This window comes from Cuculus canorus, chromosome 3, assembly GCF_017976375.1.
Source record: "Cuculus canorus isolate bCucCan1 chromosome 3, bCucCan1.pri, whole genome shotgun sequence".
Taxonomy (NCBI): domain Eukaryota; kingdom Metazoa; phylum Chordata; class Aves; order Cuculiformes; family Cuculidae; genus Cuculus; species Cuculus canorus.
This window is the reverse complement of record NC_071403.1, coordinates 67,602,546-67,621,600: the sequence shown is the minus strand read 5'-3', so window position 1 is coordinate 67,621,600 and position 19,055 is coordinate 67,602,546. Positions and strand designations below refer to the sequence as shown.

General features: G+C 52.9%; 1 protein-coding gene across 1 annotated transcript; it reads right to left on the bottom strand.

Moving 5' to 3' along the window:
• Positions 1-1,605: 1,605 nt before the first annotated feature.
• Positions 1,606-17,942, bottom strand: DRC1 (dynein regulatory complex subunit 1). The gene is made up of 17 exons (XM_054063174.1): positions 17,815-17,942; positions 15,916-16,006; positions 15,043-15,155; positions 12,171-12,351; positions 11,494-11,631; positions 10,199-10,285; positions 9,335-9,457; positions 7,633-7,772; positions 6,807-6,941; positions 6,461-6,690; positions 5,310-5,476; positions 4,658-4,747; positions 4,170-4,256; positions 2,919-3,109; positions 1,984-2,127; positions 1,786-1,888; positions 1,606-1,660 (listed from the first exon to the last, which is right to left on the bottom strand). Exons 1-17 carry the CDS (start codon positions 17,925-17,927, stop codon positions 1,625-1,627), a joined length of 2,169 nt encoding a protein of 722 aa, XP_053919149.1. The 5' UTR covers positions 17,928-17,942; the 3' UTR covers positions 1,606-1,624.
• Positions 17,943-19,055: the final 1,113 nt, after the last annotated feature.

Here is a 19,055-nt window from a genome sequence, read left to right as displayed (position 1 = left end):
ACAGGACAAGAGGAAATGGTCTCACAGTGAAGCCCTGGCAGAGGCTGCCCAGGGCAGTGGTGGAGTCCTTGTACTTGTGTTGGAAAAACGACACTTGGAGGGGTTTGAAATCCATGTGGCACTTTGGGACATGGTTTAATCAGCACGATGGTGTTGGGCTGACAGTTGGAGTGGTTGAGCTTAGAGGTTTTTTCCAGCCTCAATGATTCTATGTTTCCATCTCCACTGCTCTTGAACCATCCTGTACTTGTTCCCTGTGGAGTAGTGGGAGTGGGGCTCTGCTCCCCTTCCCCCCAGCCCCACCACCCCTTTCCCCCATGGGGCTGGGATCACTGACACTTGCTCACATCCTGGGTTCTCAGGACATCCGCTGACTGTGGGAGCTGGTGCCTTGGTGGTCCTGGAAGCCCAGCAGAGCAAGGCAAAGTGTGCCAGGCAGTGTCTGCCACTCCCTTGTCCCAAGTAGCCTGGCCGTCCCTGCTTTTCCTGCCTCAAAACCCTGTCCCTGCCTCCCAGCTTCTGGATCTTGGTCTCTTTTTTGCATTTCTGACCCGTGGATCTCACTGTACCCCAGGGCTACAGAGAGCAAGCCATCCTGTGGGATCACCAGCCCTTGAAGCTGATGGATACCAGGAGAAAAGTCATAGGATCACAGAACAGCTTGGGTTGGAAGAGACATCAAAGCCCATGCAGTTCTACCCCCCCTTCCATGGGCAGGGACACTTCCTACTGCATCAGGTTCCTCCAAGCCTCATCCAACCTGGCTCTGAATGCCTCCAGGGGTGGGGCAGCCACCACTTCCCTGGCAACCTGTGCCAGGGCCTCCCCAAAGTCAAAACTATTCAAGAGCACAGATTCCCAGTGAGCAAAAGAAAAAAAGGTCTTGTTCTGCTCTGGTGTGGGAAACTACTCGTGGTGTGTTTGTGCCAGGCAGGGGAGTGAAGGCTAAAGATAAAGCTGACCAGGAGGTCTGCAGTGGGAATGAGATAGGACTGGTGTGAACCATAGGGGTGGAATGGAGTCATGGATATGACACAGCCCTCCTGGAGATAATTAAGGTAGTAGAACCACTTTGGGCTGATATTGCCCTGGAGCTGTAGAATTTAGGTACAGATGCAGCAGTGCTGGGGCTGAGGAGGGAAAAGTAATTGTTGAGGGGTTGTTTGGAAGGAGTCCTTGGGGAGAAAAAGTGTTGGGGCAGCAAAAGAAATGGGGAATAAGGTGTAAAATCAGGCAAAGAAAGGTGGGCTCCCCTGAAGCCAGGATGCCTAGGGATGGGAGGATGCTGAGCTGCAGGAGGGGAAGCTTCCTGCCTGGCTTTGGCTCCGTGGAGGGAAGGGAGGACACAGACCACATGAATGAGTGAGGAAATGCTTTCCCACAGTGCCATGAGTCCCACGGATCAGGGGGATGCTTGGCTGCAGCTCCCCAGCATCTTCAGAGGTGAGAAGGGCATTCCTCGCATGTCACACAAACACTCCCAGCCCAGGTTTTGGAATGTTTTATTAGCCTCTACTAGGAAACCTTGGCTCTAGTCACAGCTTAAAACTGGGGCAGAGAAAAGTTGTGCCCTGGCCCTGGACACTCACTGAGCTTTGCAGGATCAGGAGAAGTCTGGGTCCATTCACTTCATGGGAGGGAAGAGCGGCCTGCTGCTCACCTGCAGGGAGAAATACCCTGAGCCTGACAGTGATCCAGGCAGTGGTTCCCATGTCTGGGACCTCTGTGTTGGACGCATGTGGTGGAATGTCCCCAGGCTGCCGGAGAGGAGGAGAATGGACTCACCCCAGAGCTGATGTACTGCTTCAGCAGCTGGCACAGCTCCAAGTTCTGCTGCTGCAGGATGGCCCCTTCATTGAGGAGTCTGGCTCTGCGCTTGAGGACCTCGCTGGGCAGGGAGAGAGTTAACATGGCCAGTGGGTGTCAGCCCTGCTGTGGTTCCCCCAGCCTGGCCTGTCGTCAGTAGCATTGCCAGACACTCACTAATATTCCTTTAATGCCACCTCCAGTGCGTCCCACAGTTTCAATGTCGGCTTGGGGATAACGTGTGTCAGGGCTTCCCAGTATTCCTCATCCTTGGAGCTGTCTCGTACGTGTAGCACTTCCTTTGCTACTCCATCCTTCTCCCTGGTGGACCGAGAACAAATCCCTGGGGTTCAGCTAGTCACAGGTGAGGAGCAGCCCTGTAACCCTCAGCTGCAACATCACCATCATCACAAGAATGAGCATGACCCCACAGCCTGCCCCATTGCTTTGCTTCCCTTTGCAGGCTGCTGGTCATCTCCTGTCTTGTTGTCTCCAGCCACCCCTCACCCAGGTACCATCTGTAACACCTTGCCTTGGTGGGACCCTCCTCACCCCTCTGTAATCATAGAAGCATGGAATGATTTGGGTTGGAAGGGACCTTAAAGCCCATCCAGTTCCAAACACCCCGCCATGGGGAGGGACACCTCCCACTGGATCAGGTTGCTCAAAGCCCCATCCAATCTGACCTTCAACACCTCCAGGGATGAGGCAGAACCACTTCTCTGGGCAACCTGGGCCAGGGCCTCACCACCGTCACAGGAAAACATTTCTGCCTAAGATCTCATCTCAATCTCCCCTCTTTCAGCTTCAAACCGTTCCCCCTCATCCTATCCCTGCACTCCCTGATCAAGAGCCCCTTCCCCGGCTTTCCTGGAGCACCTTTCAGTACTGGAGGCTGCTCTAAAGTCTCCCTTCAGCCTTCTCTTCTCCAGACTGAACAACCCCAACTCTCTCAGCCTGTCTTCATAATCTTACAGGGCAGGCAGGGGAAGCTCTTGCTCCAAGCAGGTCAACACAGTCACCCACCCCCACCTCACACCCCAATAGCCCCCTCTGTGCCTCAGTCTGGCTCACTCCCAGTTACAAAAGCCCCTCTCCACCTCTAGTCCTACCTTGTCTTGTTAAAATCCTGCAGAAATGCTTTGAGGATCTTTAGGACATCATCAGCATGGATGGACACAGATGGAATGTTACTCTGTGAGCTCCGAGGGTATTTGAGCTCATCCTTCTGGGCACTGTATCCACTGCCCTCTCCATCCTCAGCCAAATCTGTGACATCTTCTCCACCTGGGCTGCCGTGGTTCTGGAGGGAAGGTCAGCAAACTGAGCACTGTGATTTCTACCACCTCCTCTTCCCCAAGAGCCACCTACCCCTTGAGAGGTTCCAGCTCCCCACAGCTTGGTCCTTTGGCAAATACACAGAACTGTGGCCAAATTCCATGTGCAAGAGGCTCTGTTCAGCCATGGCAGAAGATTACAACCTCTCAGCCTTGGCATATTCATCTCATTTGTCCGGACACAGGGAAACATTTTAGGGTCAACGCATTGGTCTCCCCCTTTGCCTTCCCTGATATTTAGGAGATAGAATCATAGAATAGTTTGGGTGGGAAGGGAGCTTAAAGCCCATTCAGTTTCAACTCCCCTGCCATGGGCATGGACATCTCGCACTGGATCAGGTTGATCAAAGCACCATCCAATTTGGCCTTGAACACCTCCAGGGATGGGGCAGCCACCACTTCTCTGGGCAGCCTGGGCCAGGGCCTCACCATATTCACAGGAAAACATTTCTCCCTAAGATCTCATCTCAATCTCCCCTTTTCAACTTCAAACTGTCTCTCCTCATCCTATCCCTGCACACCCTGATCAAGATCCCCTCCCCAACTTTCCTGACGCCCTTTTCAGTACTGGTAGGCTACTCTAAGGTCTCCCCGCAGCCTTCTCTTCTCCAGGCTGAACAACCCCAACTCTCTCCGTCTGTCCTCGGACCAGAGGTGCCCCAGCCCTCAGATCATCTTCATGGCCTCCTTTGGACTTGCTCCAACAGATCCATGTCCTTCCTGTGCTGAGGACTCCAGAGCTGGATGCAGGGGTCCAGGTGGGATCTCACCAGAGCAGAGCAGAGGGGCAGAATCCCCTCCCTGGTCCTGCTGGTCCCACTGCTTTGGATACAGCCCAGGACGTGGTTTGGCTTTCTGGGCTATAAGAGCACATTGCCAGCTCACATTGAGCTTCTCATCCACCAGCACCCCCAAGTCCTTCTCTTCAGGGCTTCTCCCAACCTATTCTCCATCTAGACTGCAACTGTTTTGCTCCCATTTTCGTGGAACCCTGGCTCTCCCCACTGCTTTTCTCAAGATTCTCACCTGGCTGGCAGCCACATCTTGGGTTTTGTACTTCAAGAAAAAATCCAGCAGCTGGTACAGGTCATCCTCACTGTCAATTTTGAGGGCCTAGAGAGTAGAGGAACCAGGTTAGTGATGTGCAGACGCATTGAGGAGGAGGGCATCTCCCAGGCACAGAGGGTGCTCCCAGAGGGGGAGCAGGTGGTAAGAAGTGGTCAGTGTGGAACACCTGGTCATATTTTGGGTGAGAGAGCCTGAGAACAGGTTGGAGGGGCCCTGGAGATATTGTTTAGTAGATTAGCAGGATGGCCTTGTGCTGCAGAGCCTCTGGCCACAGTGCTTCACAACCTCTCATGGCATTCTCTTCCCTTGCTATCCCAGAACTCCTTTAGCAGGCCAGGACCCACCAAGACATCCCTGGGACAGCTCAGTCCTGCGCCACGCAGACATGGGGCAGAGAGCTTTTCTTGGTAACCACCAGCCTTCCCTGAAGCCAAGCCACCACTCACCGCAAATATGGAGGTGAGCTTCATCTGGGTGCGCTCGTGCCTCCCCAGTATGCTCAGATGCCTTATCAGCTTTCTCTCGATGAGGAAATCCTTGGGAGACAGGCAGAGAAGACAGTGCAGAACAGTAGTGAGCATCTCCATCCCTGCCTAAAAGCCAGCCCATGCCATGCCGTGGCAGTGCTTCCTGTGATGGAGGAGGAGGGTGGGCAGTGGCTTGGCAGTGAGAGGCTGGTAGGGCCAGGAGGCTCTGGGAGAACCACCTGGCAGGCAGGAAAGAGATAAAGCCCCCAGTACAGTGATACCGAAAGGACCCTATGGTCTGCAGCTCCTGCTGACTGTCCCCAGGGAACAGCCTGGAGCATTGGATGGAGTAGGTTTGCCTATGCTTATCCTGGTCTGAGGAGCTGTGGATTTGGGCAATGGGGCTGTGCCTGCCAATACGTTTTATTAGCATCACGTATGTGCCAGCCAAAATGGAGAGATCTGGAGATCCTATCCAGGCTGCTGGAGCAGCTCTCTGCCAACAGGCTACTTGGAATAGAATGGCTTCACTGCAAGACATCTAGCTCAGAAGAGATCCACTACAATCTGGAGCAACCAGGGGACAGCACGCCTGCTTCCTGATCAAGGAATGTGCTACCTCATCACACACCAACTCATCACTCATGAGCTCCAGGATCCTCTTGGCAGTCGACTTGGGGATATTTTGCAGAGATGTGGCTCTATCCTCAACCTTTGGTGTGGGTCGTTTTCCTTCTTCTCCACTGCCCACTTCTTCCTTCTCTTTCCCTTCCTTGTCCTGTCCCTCAGAGCTGCTCTCTGAAACATGAAGAAAGAATCTTTATCAATGATCTGAATTAGGAGAACAAGTGCACCCTCAGTCAGTTTACAGATGACACCAAATTGGGTGGCAGTCTTGATCTGCTAGAGTGAAGGAAGGCTCTGCAAAGGGATTTGAACAGGCTAGATCCATGAGCCAAGGCCAACAGGATGGGGTTCAACAAGACCAAGTGCTGGGTCCTACACATGGGACACAACAACCCCATGCAGTGTTCCTGGCTTGGGGAAGAGAGTATGGAAAGCTGCTAAATTCAAAAAGCCCTTGCGGTGCTGGTCGACAGCGGCTGAACGTGAGCCAGCAGTGGCCCAGGTGGGCAAGAAGGACAAGAGCATCCTGGCTTGGATCAGCCATGGTGTGGCCAGCAGGAGTAGGGAAGGGATGATGCCCATGCACTTGGCCTTGGTGAGGTTTTTATTGGACATTAGGAACAATCTCTTTCCTGAAAGAGTGGTGAAGCCCTGGAAGAGGCTGCCCTGGCCAGTGGTGGAGTCCCCATCCCTGGAGGCATTCAAAAAATATGTAGATGTGGAGCTTCAGGACATGGTAGGCATGGTGGTGTTGGGCTGACAGTTGGACTGGTTATGCTTAGAGGTCCTTCGCAACCTTAATGATTCCATGATTCTATTCTATGATTGTATAAGGCTGAGTAAACGCCTTTATACCTCAGCTGTGCTCCCCACACTGTGCTCCCCAGTCATATCACTGCAGGAGTTACCAGGGAAATCATAACTGTTCCCTGTGACCTGGCAAATGCCCCAAAAATCTTGGTACGAGCTGGTTCTCGGTCAGCTTGGAACTGGGAGCACTGAGCAACCTATAGTGCTAAGATCCCCAAGCTGTCCTCAGGGCTGGGGACAGCACCTGCCTGGGCTCGTAGTGTGACCCCTTTCAGATCGCACCTTGCAATGGAAGGTGAGGGTCTCCCAGGGCCACCAGGATGACAAGGACACTGTGCATCCTACCTGTCAGGATCTCCGCAACCAGCTTGGTCACCATCTTCTTCACCTTGTAACTCCCAATGGGGCCAATGTTGTCAAGGAACCAATAACGAGGCTCTTCCCAGGGCAGCCCCAGTAGCTGAGTGTGAATGATGCGATCTGCATCAAGGGCTTTCTGCATCAGCTCTTTGGCTTCCTTCTCATTCATAAGCCAGACCTCCACGAATTTCTCAGCATCACTGACAGCGAAGTGCCTGTGCAGAAGAGAAAGGGCCTATGGAAGGAAGTTCCACTTCCCAAACAGCTCCCTCTGTACCTCACTTAGGGGCTCTGGGGCCCCATCATGGTTGGAGTCCCATGCACACCCCACCTCATCCTCTTCTGTGTCTTTTCGCACTGCTTGGTGATGTGCTTGTAGTCAGCTGCCAGGCCCTGGTTCTCCTCTCTGAACTGCTTCTCTTGGTTGGCCAGTTTTGTTCTCAGGTTCCTGAGTGAGCCATGGAGCCTGTGGAGGGACAGGAAAGCTGGGCATCCCTGAAGAGACACCTTTGGGCATACCCAGCTTGTATGAAAGCTTTGGGGCTTGGGGCTGCTTATCTTATCTGATGGGTCCCATACAAGAACAGGCTGATAGAGTGGGGCATGTTCAGTCTGGAGTAGAGAAGACTCCAGGGACAATTTAGAGCAGCCTTCCAACACTGAAAGGGGCTCCAGGAAAGCTGGGGAGGGGCTCCTGATCAGGGAGTGCAGGGATAGGATGAGGGGGAATGGTTTGAAGCTGAAAGAGGAGAGATTGAGATGAGATCTTAGGGAGAAAATCTTCACTATGAGGGTGGGGAGGCCCTGGCCCAGGTTGCTAGAGAATTAGTGGCTGCCCCATCCCTGGAGGTGTTGAAGGCCAGGTTGGATGTGGCTTTGATCAACCTGATCCAGCGGGAGGTGTCCCTGCCCACAGTAGGGGGTTAGAAGTGGATGGACTTTGAGGTCCCTTCCAACACAAATCTTTCCATGATTCTATGATCTACTGGTGACTACTCAGCATTGAGGCTGGACTGACCCTGATGGAGATGGCCCTACCCAGGTATGGGCTGGGACCAAGCTTGTTGGCCTGTGCCAGTGATGAGCTCCACATGAAATGGTGTATGGAAGGTGATGGCAAGTAAGGCAGAACCCATCTTCCAGAGGTGGATTTTTACCGCTTGAGGTTCCTCTTCTGCTGGGCTCTGATGATGGTGTTCTCTTCATCCCGCTGCTTAAGCACCTGAAGGTTGTGCTCCAGCTTCTCCTGGTTCAGTCGATAGATGGCTTTCATGTGCTCAATCTGCTTTTCCAGGTTCTGGTATTTCACAAATAAAACACATAACACATTTCACACATAAAACACAAAGACACGCTGTGTCATGTGTAAAGGCCACACCGAAGCATGGATCCTATTGACCCTTCATCTCTAATGCACATCTTCTCATGCACATTTCCCCAGCTAACCCCTGGCCACATGGCATTGCTTATGGGTGAGTGATGGAGTTGCTGGTTGTCCAAAAGTACATGCTATGAGGCCATGTCTAGGGAAGGGAGAACCCAGCTTTCACTTAGTGGGGTACTAATTTGGGCCTCTCTCCTTAACCTACCTGCTGATATTCATGTCTGCTCTAAGAAAAGCATGTATCTCAAATAACCAAAAGGTTCAGAAGTTACTTGGACAGCTAGAGGATGGGACACACAGGAGGAGTGACCACACAATCTTAAGGGAACCAGAACAAACCAAATAACTGAGGGACCTGGGGCTCTTTAGTCTGGAGAAGAGGAGGCTGAGGGGAGACCTCATTGTTCTCTGCAGCTCCTGGAAAGGAGGTTGGAGCCAGGCAGGGTTCAGGCTCTGCTCCCAAGTAACAAGGGATGGGATGAGAGGAAATGGCATCAAGTTGTGCCAAGGGAGGTTTAGATTGGATGTTGGGAATGATTTCTTTCCTGAAAGAGTGGTGAAGCCCTGGCAGAGGCTGCCCAGGGCAGTGGTGGAGTCCCCAACCCTGGAGGGGTTCAAAAACTGTGTTGCTGTGTCACCTGGGTACATGGTTTGGTCTGCATGGTGGGGCTGGGCTGCCAGTTTGACTGGATGAGCTTATAGGTCTTTTCCAACCTTAATGATTCTTTGATTCAATAAAGCCAAACCTGACAGCCCAGGACAAATGTCAGGGCTGCTGTTCAGGGGACCAGCAGGATCACAGTGTCTCAGATGCACTGCTCTGTTGGCACCACTGCTCACAGAGAATGCAGTGGGCTAAAAGCAATCTATATCTCAGGGAAGCCACAGCGACGCAGTTTGTATGTGCAGTGAGAACCCCTGTTGCTTGTTCAGCCAGCGGTGTGCTCAGGCTGTGCTCTCCCTTCTTGAGTAAGGGCAAGCTCATGACGATTCTCACACCACGTAGACTTCATGGGTGTTAGAGAAATCATGGGTTTATGGCTGGATGTCAGAGGAAAAAGCTCTCACCTCCTAGGCCAAGGATCTTAGCGAAAGGAGAAATTATGTTGATATAAAATGATCAGGACAGTCACGCTATTTGATCCTCCTATCAATCATGTTGCCAGAAGTAGCAAACCCTTTGACTTTTCCAGGTGCTTCATACATCCTAGAGCTACGGTTCATGTGGTGCAGACCTCTGAGTGCCAAAGGCAGATGGGCACTGTGGTGTAGGACCCATGGAGAGGAGAGAACAGCAGCTCAACCACCCTGTTGAGATGGGGCTGGCCTGTGCATGCTGAAGAGCTGAGGTTACCAGATACAAGCTGCAGCTTTTGTACCACCTACCTGCCCCAGCAAGCCAGCAACACACAGAAAAGCCCACAGAGAGCTGCTCAACTGCCTCCCCACACGGCACATACCAGCTTTTCCTATACCTGCACATCATTCTCCAGCTGGCTCTTCATGCTGTTATACTCCTCCTCATCCTGCACCTGCAGCTGACTCAGCTGTTTCTCAAACTCTTCCACCTTCCTCATACGGGCATGCAGGTGTTCCAGCTACAGGCAAAGGAGAATGTCATCGATCAATAGGGAAAACTTCCTCCTCGTGATCACAGGTCCTTTGGCCAGCACAAAGCAAGGTCATGCACGGACAATTCTCCTGCAGAGCAGGCTGGAAAACTGTCCGTTTGCCCCCCCAGGGTCCTGAGGAACCAGCTGCCTTCATGCATGTGGGTCTTTCAAGGACAGCAGGAGAGCAGCACTGATCCTGGGCAGCATTTGGCTCCTGACTCCAAGAAAGACATTGAGGGGCTGGAGTGCATCCAGAGAAAGGGAACAGAGGTGTAGAAGGGTCTGGAGCTCAGGGATTCTGGGAGTGGCTGAGGGACCTGGGGCTGTTTAGTCTGGAGAAGAGGAGGCTGAGGGGAGACCTCATTGCTTTCTGCAGCTCCCAGAAAGGAGGTTGGAGCCAGGTGGGTGCTGGTCTCTTCTGCCAAATAACAAGGGATAGGATGAGAGGAAATGTGCTCAAGTTGTGCAGGGAGGTTTTGACTGGGCATTAGGAACAATTTCTCCACTGAAAGGTAGAGTCAAGCATTGGAGTAGGCTGCCCAGGACAGTGGTTGGGTCTCCATCCCTGGAGGGATTTAAAAGACATGGAGATGTAGATCTTAGGGACATGGTTTAGTGATGGGGTTGGCAGCATGAGCTTAAGGGTTGGACTTGATGATCTTAAGATTCCTTTCCAACCTAAACGGCCCGATGATTCTGTGACTCAAAATCCCACGTAGACCTTACTTCTTGTGCGTTGTGGGCCTGGATGGCTTCCTCCCACTTCTTCCCGCTGTTGTTGCGCAGCTCTTGCTGTTCGAGCTCAAAAGCTTCCTGTGAAGAGGACAGAGCCCTTCATCATCATGTTGGCACAACTCACTGCCTACCCTACACTAGCCCAGGCCAGCAGCCTTCAGGAGATGACCGGCTATGGACTGGTACCACTGTCTGATGAACATACACAGGATCCCACTGGCAGAGACCTTAGACTGCAAACACATAGATACTGCTGCTACCAGCCACCCTAAACTGAGAGGGATGCTCTTGGCGGTGGGCAGCTCTGCAAGTTCACTGGAAATAATTTCTTGATGGACTTTGGTCAGAGAGCCCCCTGATTTCACCTAACAAGATATTAAATGTGGAAAGATGCCCTCACTCAGCAATAAATGCAGGTTTGATCCACGAGGTGGGACTCTGTGCTCTGTAGAAGGTAAGGCTGAAAAACCACTATGGTTCTTCTTGGCTTTTAGATACATGAATAATCAGCTGTCAAGCAGTGACAGTTTTCACATCCCACCAAGTTGCTCTGCACTGAACCACAGCCATTCCCAGCACAGTATAAAGCAGTCCCTCAGCACTGTTCAGTGCTCTTGGTTGGCTGGATTTCAGCCTCATTCACCAAGACACCTGCTCTACTGCTCTGAACAGTAGTAAACCCAACTGCTGTAATGAGCCTGAGGACCTTTTGCCATAGATATGGAGAAGCAAGTGGCTGCAGCATTTCTCATTGGACTTTTCCTTCACCATCTTTTCATCCGCTGTGTTCAGTTTTGGGCCCCTCACTACAGAAAGGACCTTGAAATGCTGGAGCATGTCCAGAGAAGGGCAACAAGCTGGTGAGGGGTCTTATGAGGAGCAGCTGTGGCAGCTGCAGTTGTTTAGTCTAGAGAAAAGGAGGCTGAGGGGAGACCTCATCACTGTCTACAACTGCCTGAAAGGAGGTTATAGCAAGGTGGGATTTGGTCTCTTCCGTCTGGTAGCCAGTGACAGAACAAGGGGAAATGGCCTCAAGATGCATCAGGGGAGATTTAGGTTGGATTAGGAAGAATTTCTTTATTGAAAGGGCAGCCAATCATTGAAAAAGGCTGCCTGCAATGTGGTTGAGTCACCATCTGTGGAGGTGTTTAAAAGACAAGTAGATGCTGTACTTGGAGACATGGTCTGGTGGTGGACTTAGCAAGGCCGGATTGATGTTTGGACTCAATAATCTTAAAGGTCTTTTCCAACTGAAACTGTTCTGTGATTCTGTATGAACCAGCTACCTCAATCTGTAGGAGTTCGTGACGGTAACTTTTCAGCATGTTCCTGATCTGTTCCTCCATCCTCTCCAAAAGCAGGTAGATATCATCTGACTGATCCTTAATGGCCTGTACATATTGCTCGTCTCTGTCTTTCAGATCCTGGAGGAGGAGAGCAGATGCTGAAATCAGAGAGAAATTTTGACCAGGGAGTGCAGGGATAGAATGAAGGGTAATAGTTTTCAGCTGCAAGAGGGGAGATTGAGGTGAGATCTTAGGAAGAAATATTTCTCTGTGAGGGAGATGAGGCCCTGGCCCAGGTCACCCAGAGAAGAGGTGGCTGCCCCATCCCTGGAGGTGTTCAAGGACAGGTTGGATGTGGCTTTGAACAACCTGATCCAGTGGGAGGTGTCCCTGCCCATGGCAGAGGGCTAGAACTTGATGGGCTTTAAGGTCTCTTCCCAACCAAACCACTTCAAGATTCCATGATTCTATCTCATCATCCACATGGGACACTGGCACTGCAGCTCCTGGCACAGTTTTGACCCTACATGGATCCCTGCAATCTAGTGGTGAATTGAAAGTCCAGACAAATGGATGACTGAAGAGCCAGACAGGGATGACTGTTGCTTTAGAACATTGTTCTCCAACCTTAAACGATACCATCCTTCCTGATTTTCCCTGTCTGTTCCCTACTTTACCTGCTGCAGGTCACTGATAAGCTTGTTCTTCTCCTCTAGAAGCAGCGTGCACTGCTGCTGCTGTTGGTTCAGCAGCTGCCACAGCTCCTGCGGGATCATCTCCTTGGCCAAGGCCCACTTGGAGAAGATCTCCTCCATTTTCTTTGTGCTAGATTTGGCTTCATTCTCCAGCTTCTCCACCCTGCAGGCAGTAAGGAGCAAATGGGGAGTTGGGGCAGGGCAGCAAGTGCTTCAGACATGCTTCTGTGGCCCACACTGCAGGAGCCCTTTCCTGCATAACCCAGTTTGGATTCAACTGGTATCAAGGTATCAAGGCCCTGGCCCAGGCTGCCCAGAGGAGTGGTGACTGCCCCATCCTTGGAGGTATCCAAGAGCAGGCTGGATGGGTCTTGGAACAGCCTGATCCAGTAGGAGGTGTCCCTGGCCATGGCAGGGGGGTTGGAACTGGAGGGCTTTAGAGTTCTTTGCAAACCAAACCATTCTATGATTCCGTGATTCTATGACACCAGTGGAGCATCAGGTTTCCTGCAAGTGCTTGTTTGAGTATCAGGCAAGGGCAGAGCTGGCATCTTGCAGGTTCTCCTCTTCAGAAATGGATTTCTCCAGCTCTGCCCTTGCCCAGTGCTCTAAGAACCTCTCAGCTGGAAGAGAAAAGACTAAAGAGCTCGGCTCAAGCAGCAACCATCTTTGCAAGAAGCGCTAGTCTTTCTGCCAAAGCAAGCTGTCTCTGGGCAAGAAGTGATGGACAAGCAGTGCCAAACCTTCTCCCAGCTACACTGAGACAGTCTGGAAACCTTACTCCAGCAAAAGCCAAAGGGCCATATCACAAAAATCTTTTGTCTTCCAATCAAGAGGCACCATGCAATGCACTCTGAGGATGGCCTTTAGCTTAGGCTGGATAGTGGCCACTGCCTCTTCCACTCCAAAACCTGCTCTATGGGCAGTTCCTGGACACAGCATATGGTTCCTTAATGAGATTCCTCATGGGAATCCCACTGTGCAAGGGACGAGCATCCTATTACAACCAGCCTTCCATAAACTGTTCCTACAGTGCCCTCCAAAGGCAGCAGGAGCAAGGACTTAGTGTTTCCTAGCTAATCTCCCAGTCTTGAGGACAGGGCTGGAAGAGACAGTCTCTCGGAGACTGCTTAACCCCTCCAGTGAAGAGATTGCCCAGAAAAGTCGTGAATGCCTCATCCCCGGAAGTATTCAAGACTAGGAATGCACGCTGAGAGGATCAGAGAATAACGGAGGCTGGAAGGGCTTTGGGAAATCACCGGATCCTGGTCACAGCAGGATTAACTTCAGTGTCAGAGCAGGTTCAGCTGAGGCTTGTACAGGCATGTGGGGTTAAGGGTTGGACTTGATGATCTTAAGGTTCTTTTCCAACATAAAAGGCTCTATGATTCTATGACTCTAAATCACATGTGGACCTTCCCAAGGAGGAAGGTCTCTGCAATGTCAGGGGCCTCATGCCCAGCATCTGACCACACTCACTGCAAAGACCTTAATATCCAATTTCTCCCATTCCTCACACACAGCCTGACATGTATATACTAGTGCATTCCCGGGGTATTGCCATCTCCATGAAGGAAGAAATGTTTTCCTGAGAGGGTGGGGAGCCCCTGGCCCAGGTTGCTCAGAGAAGTGGTGGCTGCCCCATCCCTGGAGGTGTTCAAGGCCAGGTTCGATGGGGCTTTGAGCACAGTGATGCAGTGGGAAGTATCCCTGCCCATGGCAGGAGGGGTGGAGCTGGGTAGGCTTTAAGGTCCCTTTGAGCCCAAACCATTCTGTGATTCTATGATTCTATGTGTTGTACAGGCTCCTGTTGAAAAGCTGAGAACCAGTTCTGTTTCTCGCTCTCTGGAGTTGAAGATGTGACAGTTCTGGAGGAGATGTGGAACCAGAGAACACTTTGGTCACAATAACCCCATGCAGCGTTCCATGCTTGGGGAAGAGTGGCTGGAAAGATGTCCGGTGCAAAAGGCCCTGGAGGTGCTGGTCAACAGCAGCTGAACGTGAGCCAGCAGTGGCTGAGAAGGCCAACAGCATCCTGGCTTGGATCAGCCATGGGGTGGCCAGCAGGAGCAGGTAAGTTATCATCCCCCTGCACTTGGTGCTGGTGAGGCTGCACCTCGAATCCTGGGTTCAGTTTTGGGCCCCTCACTCCATGAAAGACCTTGAGAGGCTGGAGCGCGTGCAGAGAAGGGAAACAGAGCTGGGGAAGGGTCTGGAGCCCAGAGGTTCTGGGAGCGGCTGAGGGATATGGGGCTGTTTAACTCTGAAGAAAAGGAGGCTGAGGGGAGACCTCATTGTTTTCTGCAGCTCCTGGAGAGGAGGTTGTAGCAAGATGGGTGTTGATCTCTTCTCCCATGTAACAAGGGATGGGATAAGGGGAAATGGCCTCAGGTTGTGCCAAGAGAGGGTTAGATTCGGTATCAGGAACAACTTCTTTACTGAAAGAGCGGTGAAGCATTGGAAGAGGCTGCTCAGGGCAGTGGTGGAGTCCCCAACCCTGGTAGGGTTAAAAAAAAGTGTTTAGATGTGGAGCTTCAGGACATGATTTGTAGGCACAGTGGAGTTGGGCTGATCGTTGGACTGGATGATCTTAGAGGTCTTTTCCAACCTCTATGATTCTGTGATTCTATGATTCTGCAGTGCCATGTGGCAAAGACACCAGCCTTGGCCTGCAGAGCTCCAGCTGCTGTGGGTGCGACCTGGAAGCTCTTTGTGGGCTTAAATTTTCCTTTTGAAAGTAAAGTCAGTGCTGCCCTAACTGTTAAGTGTTCCTGAATGATCAGGTCTTCCAAAACTGTGCCAACATCTGTGCTCCTGCTCCTCGGCAGCACAGACCAACCACGCAGACTCTTACCTTTGCTTCATCAGCTCTGCTTTCTCTGCCCTCCTCTGCATTTCCCTCAAGTCAGCAGCCACCTGGATATTTGACACCATCTGCGAGCCATCAAAGAGCAGCTTGGCCAGTTTCTGTGAAGTAAGTGGTACACGTGTGACACCTGGAGACCTGAGCTCTGGAGGAAGGGATACTGAAGCAACCCTTGCTATTCTTCTCCAGAGTTTAGCTCCTATCCCCATCCCCAAGTGGACCCATAAGCCCCATCTTCCCATGCTATGACAGGGTTTGATGAGCATTGCAAGGACTTCAGTGCACACACAGATCCTCCCTCTCCTGGAAAGCCCTGCAGGTCATCAGCACCAAGAGGAATGTGCTCAGAGCGCCTTATTTTGCTTTCCCTGTGTGTGTGGATGGGCATGGCAGGGCCTGAGGCTGGATGCATGACTTCAGTCTCAGATCCTTCCAACCCGTGGCCTATTTATTACAGGGAAACCACATCCCATAACATGGTAATTTTTTCCTGTGAGTGTGGTGAGGCACTGGTCCAGGCTGTCCAGAGTAGTTGTTGCCCCATTCCCAAAGCCAGGTTGGATGGGGCTTGGAGCAACCTGATGCAGTAGGAGGTGTCCCTGCCCATGGCAGGGCGGGGTTGGAACTGGATGGGCTTGGAACTGGATGGGCTTGAAGGTCCTTTCCAATGAAAACCACTCTATGACTCCATGATGCAGCACAAAAATCGCCTCCCACTCAGTCCCGAGGAATCTATGTCCCTGCTTCTTCTCACATAAATGCTGCGATATGACACTACCCTTCTTTTAGCTCTGTGCAATGTTCAAAGCCAGTGCCTAGGAGGCAGGGATCCAAAAGGACCTTCCTGTCCTACTGCCGTACCTGCCTGCTTTCCTCAAACTGCTTATGGCTCCTTCTCTGCTCTTCCTCCTCCTCAGCCACCTTTGCCTCTGCATCTTCTTCAAGGGCCTCCCTGGGCAAAAAAGTGGAAAGACAGAATGTTTTGATGACCTAAGGACTGAAGCACCTCCTGTACAAGGACAGGCTGAGAGAGTTGGGGTTGTTCAGCCTGGAGAAGAGAAGGCTATGGTGAGACTTAGAGCAGCCTCCCAGTACTGAAAGGGGCTCCAGGAAAGCTGGGGAGTGGCTCTTGATCAGGGAGTGCGGGATAGGATGAGGGGGAACAGTTTTCAGCTGCAAGAGGGGAGGTTGAGATGAGATTTTAGGAAGAAATGTTTTCCTGTGAAGGTGAGGAGGCCCTGGCCCAGATTTCCCAAAGGAGTGGTGGCTGCCCCACCCCTGGAGGTGTTGAAGGCCAGGTTGGATGGGGCTTTGAGCAACCTTATCCAGTGGGAAGTGACCCTGCCCGTGACAGGGGTTTAGAACTGGCTTTGATGTCCTTTCCAATCCAAACCATTCTATGGTTCTCAGCTTGTGTGGGTCAGAGTGGATGTTGCTGACCTGGGTACAGTTTGGCCCCACGGGTTGGTAAAAGAGTCCACATGGACCTTGTTGTGATTGTTTCTGAGTTAGAGGAGAAGATGGTGGTTATGGAATCAGTTTTCCCCTGACTGGGAGAAGAGAAGAGGACTGGGCTTGGGAGAGGACCCTATCCAGTCCTGGTTTGGGGAAAGGTGTGCACATGGCTGGTGCATCCCAGTCTTGGGAACATCAGCCTGATCCAGGTGGCCACTGGCTGATTTTGTCCAGCGAGGCAGAGGGTCCATGGCAGGGTAATACCTTGCGGATGGGGATATCGCTGCCCCAGTGCTGGGCTGGGGAGAGGGCAGGGATGTCCTTGATGTCTCTGACCGCTGCAGGATTCATGGTGGTCTCTGACCCAAGGCCAGTTTGGGGAGAGCTCCGGGGTCCTGGGAAGGTTGGCAAGGTCACACCAATTCCTTCCCCACTCCCAGTTCAGGGTATGGGTCATGGCCTCAGTGTTGTTGTGGGGCAGGGGATGTTCTGAGTCCTGGGGGGGTCTCTGAGCCTGAGCTGGTCCTGGGTAGGTGCTCAGGACTGGGTGCTGGTTTGGGGTGAGGGCTCTGGAACTGGGACCAGTTCGGCACTCGGGGGGGCACCAACTCCAGTGCCAGTTTGGCGAAGAGGGGATCACACATGACCAGATATAGGGTCTGGGGAGGAGGTGTGGGGCAGGGGATGTTCTGGGCCCTGGGGTGGGGGTGTCTCTGAGCCTATGCTGGTCCTGGGTGGTCACTCAGGACTCAGTGCTGGTTTGGGGTGAGGGCTATGGAACTGGCAGTGGTTTGGGGTTGGTGGGCAGGCACTTGTTTGCGGCTGGGGAAGGAATCAACCCCAGTGCCAGTCTAGGGTAGATGACACCATTTGTGACCAGAGGCGAGTGGGGCCTGGGGAGGTGTGGGACTGGGTACTGGTGTGGGGCAGGGGATGTTCTAAAACTTCGGGAGGGTCTCTGAGTCTGTGCTGGTCGCTGGGTGGAGGCTTGGGACTGAGTGCTGCTTTGGGGCGAGGGCTCTGGCACCGGGGCCAGTTTGGGGCTGGGGGGACATCAACCCCAGTGCCAGTTTGGGGAAGAGGAGACCATTTGTGACCAAAGGTGGGATCCGGGGAGGAGATGTAGGGCCGGGGATGTTCTGAGCCCTGCGGTGGGTGTCTCTGAGCCTGAGCTGGTCCTGAGTTGTCACTCAGGACTGGGTGCTGGTTTGGGGTGAAGGCTCTGGCACTGGGACCAGTTTAGGGCTGTGGGAACACCCGCCCCAGACCCAGTTCGGGGCGGGGGTCCCGAGTCCCGTTCCTCACCGGCGCTGGGCAGCCAGGCGGCGGCGGCGGCGGGAGGCGGTGCTCTGCTCGGGGTCGGGGCTGGGCTCGCTGGGGGCTTGGACCGGGTCCCTGCATGCCAGCGGCGGCTCCATCTTCGCTCCCGGTCCCTCCGGGATCGGCGGCGCCACCTCAGCGTCCGCGCGTTGCCGGGCAACGGCTGAGCCGCGCGTGCGCCGGGACGGGGCTGAGCGGGGGGGTGGTAGGCGGGGGCACCGGGGGAGGCTGGAGAGGGCATCTGCAGCCTCATGGAGTTCAGCGAGGCCAAGGTCCTGCATCTGGGTCAGGGCAATCCCAAGCACAATCACAGGCTGAGCGGAGAGTGGGTTGGGAGCAGCCCTGAGGAGAAGGACTTTGGTGCTGGGGATGAGAACCTCGATATGAGCCGGCAATAGGTGCTCGTAGCCCAGAAACCAACCGTGTCCTGGGCTGTATCCAAAGCAGTGGGACCAGCAGGGCCAGGGAGGGGATTCTGCCCCTCTGCTCCAGTCTGGTGAGATCTCACCTAAAGTCCTGTGTCCAGCTCTGGAGTACTCAGCACCAGAGGGACATGGATCTATTGGAGCAAGTCCAGAGGAGGCCATGGAGATGATGTGAGAGCTGGTGCACCCATCCGATGACAGGCTGAGAGAGTTGGGGTTACTCAGCCAGGAGAAGAGAAGGCTGTGGGGAAACCTTGCAGCCTCCCAGTACTGAAAGGGACTCCAGGAAAGTTCTGAGTGGCTCTTGATCAGGGAGTGCAGGGATAGGATGAGGGGGAACAGTTTTTAGGTGAAAGAGGGGAGATCGAGATGAGATCTTGGGCAGAAGTGTTTTCCTGTGAGAGTAGGGAGGCCCTGGCCCGGGTTTCCCAGAGAAGTAAGTGGTGGCTTCCCCATCCCTGGAGGTGTTGAAGGCCAGGTTGGATGGGGCTTTGAGCACAGCGGTGCAGTGGGAGGTGTCCCTGCCCATGGCAGGGAGGAGTGGAACTGGATGGGCTTTAAGGTCCCTTTAAGCCCAAACCATTCTGTGATGATTCTCTGAAAAGGACTGGACAAGGGGGCAATGGTTTTAAACTGAAAGAATCATATAATCATAGAATAATCAGGGTTGGAAGGGACCTTAAAGATAATCTAGTTCCAACCCCTCTGCCATTAGCAGGGATATCCCACTAAACCAGGCTGCCCGAGGCCCATTCAACCTGTCTGTGAACACCTCCAGGGATGGGGCAGCCACAACTTCCT

Excerpts from the sequence above, each read along its gene's own strand:
- DRC1 (XM_054063174.1), bottom strand. The coding sequence starts at position 17,927 with ATGGAGCCGCCGCTGGCATGCAGGGACCCGGTCCAAGCCCCCAGCGAG. Across the intron at positions 10,286-11,493 it reads ACGAACTCCTACAGATTGAG|GAAGCTTTTGAGCTCGAACA; the intron begins GTAGCTGGTTCA and ends TCCTCTTCACAG. Across the intron at positions 4,748-5,309 it reads AGCTCATGAGTGATGAGTTG|GATTTCCTCATCGAGAGAAA; the intron begins GTGTGTGATGAG and ends CTGTCTCCCAAG.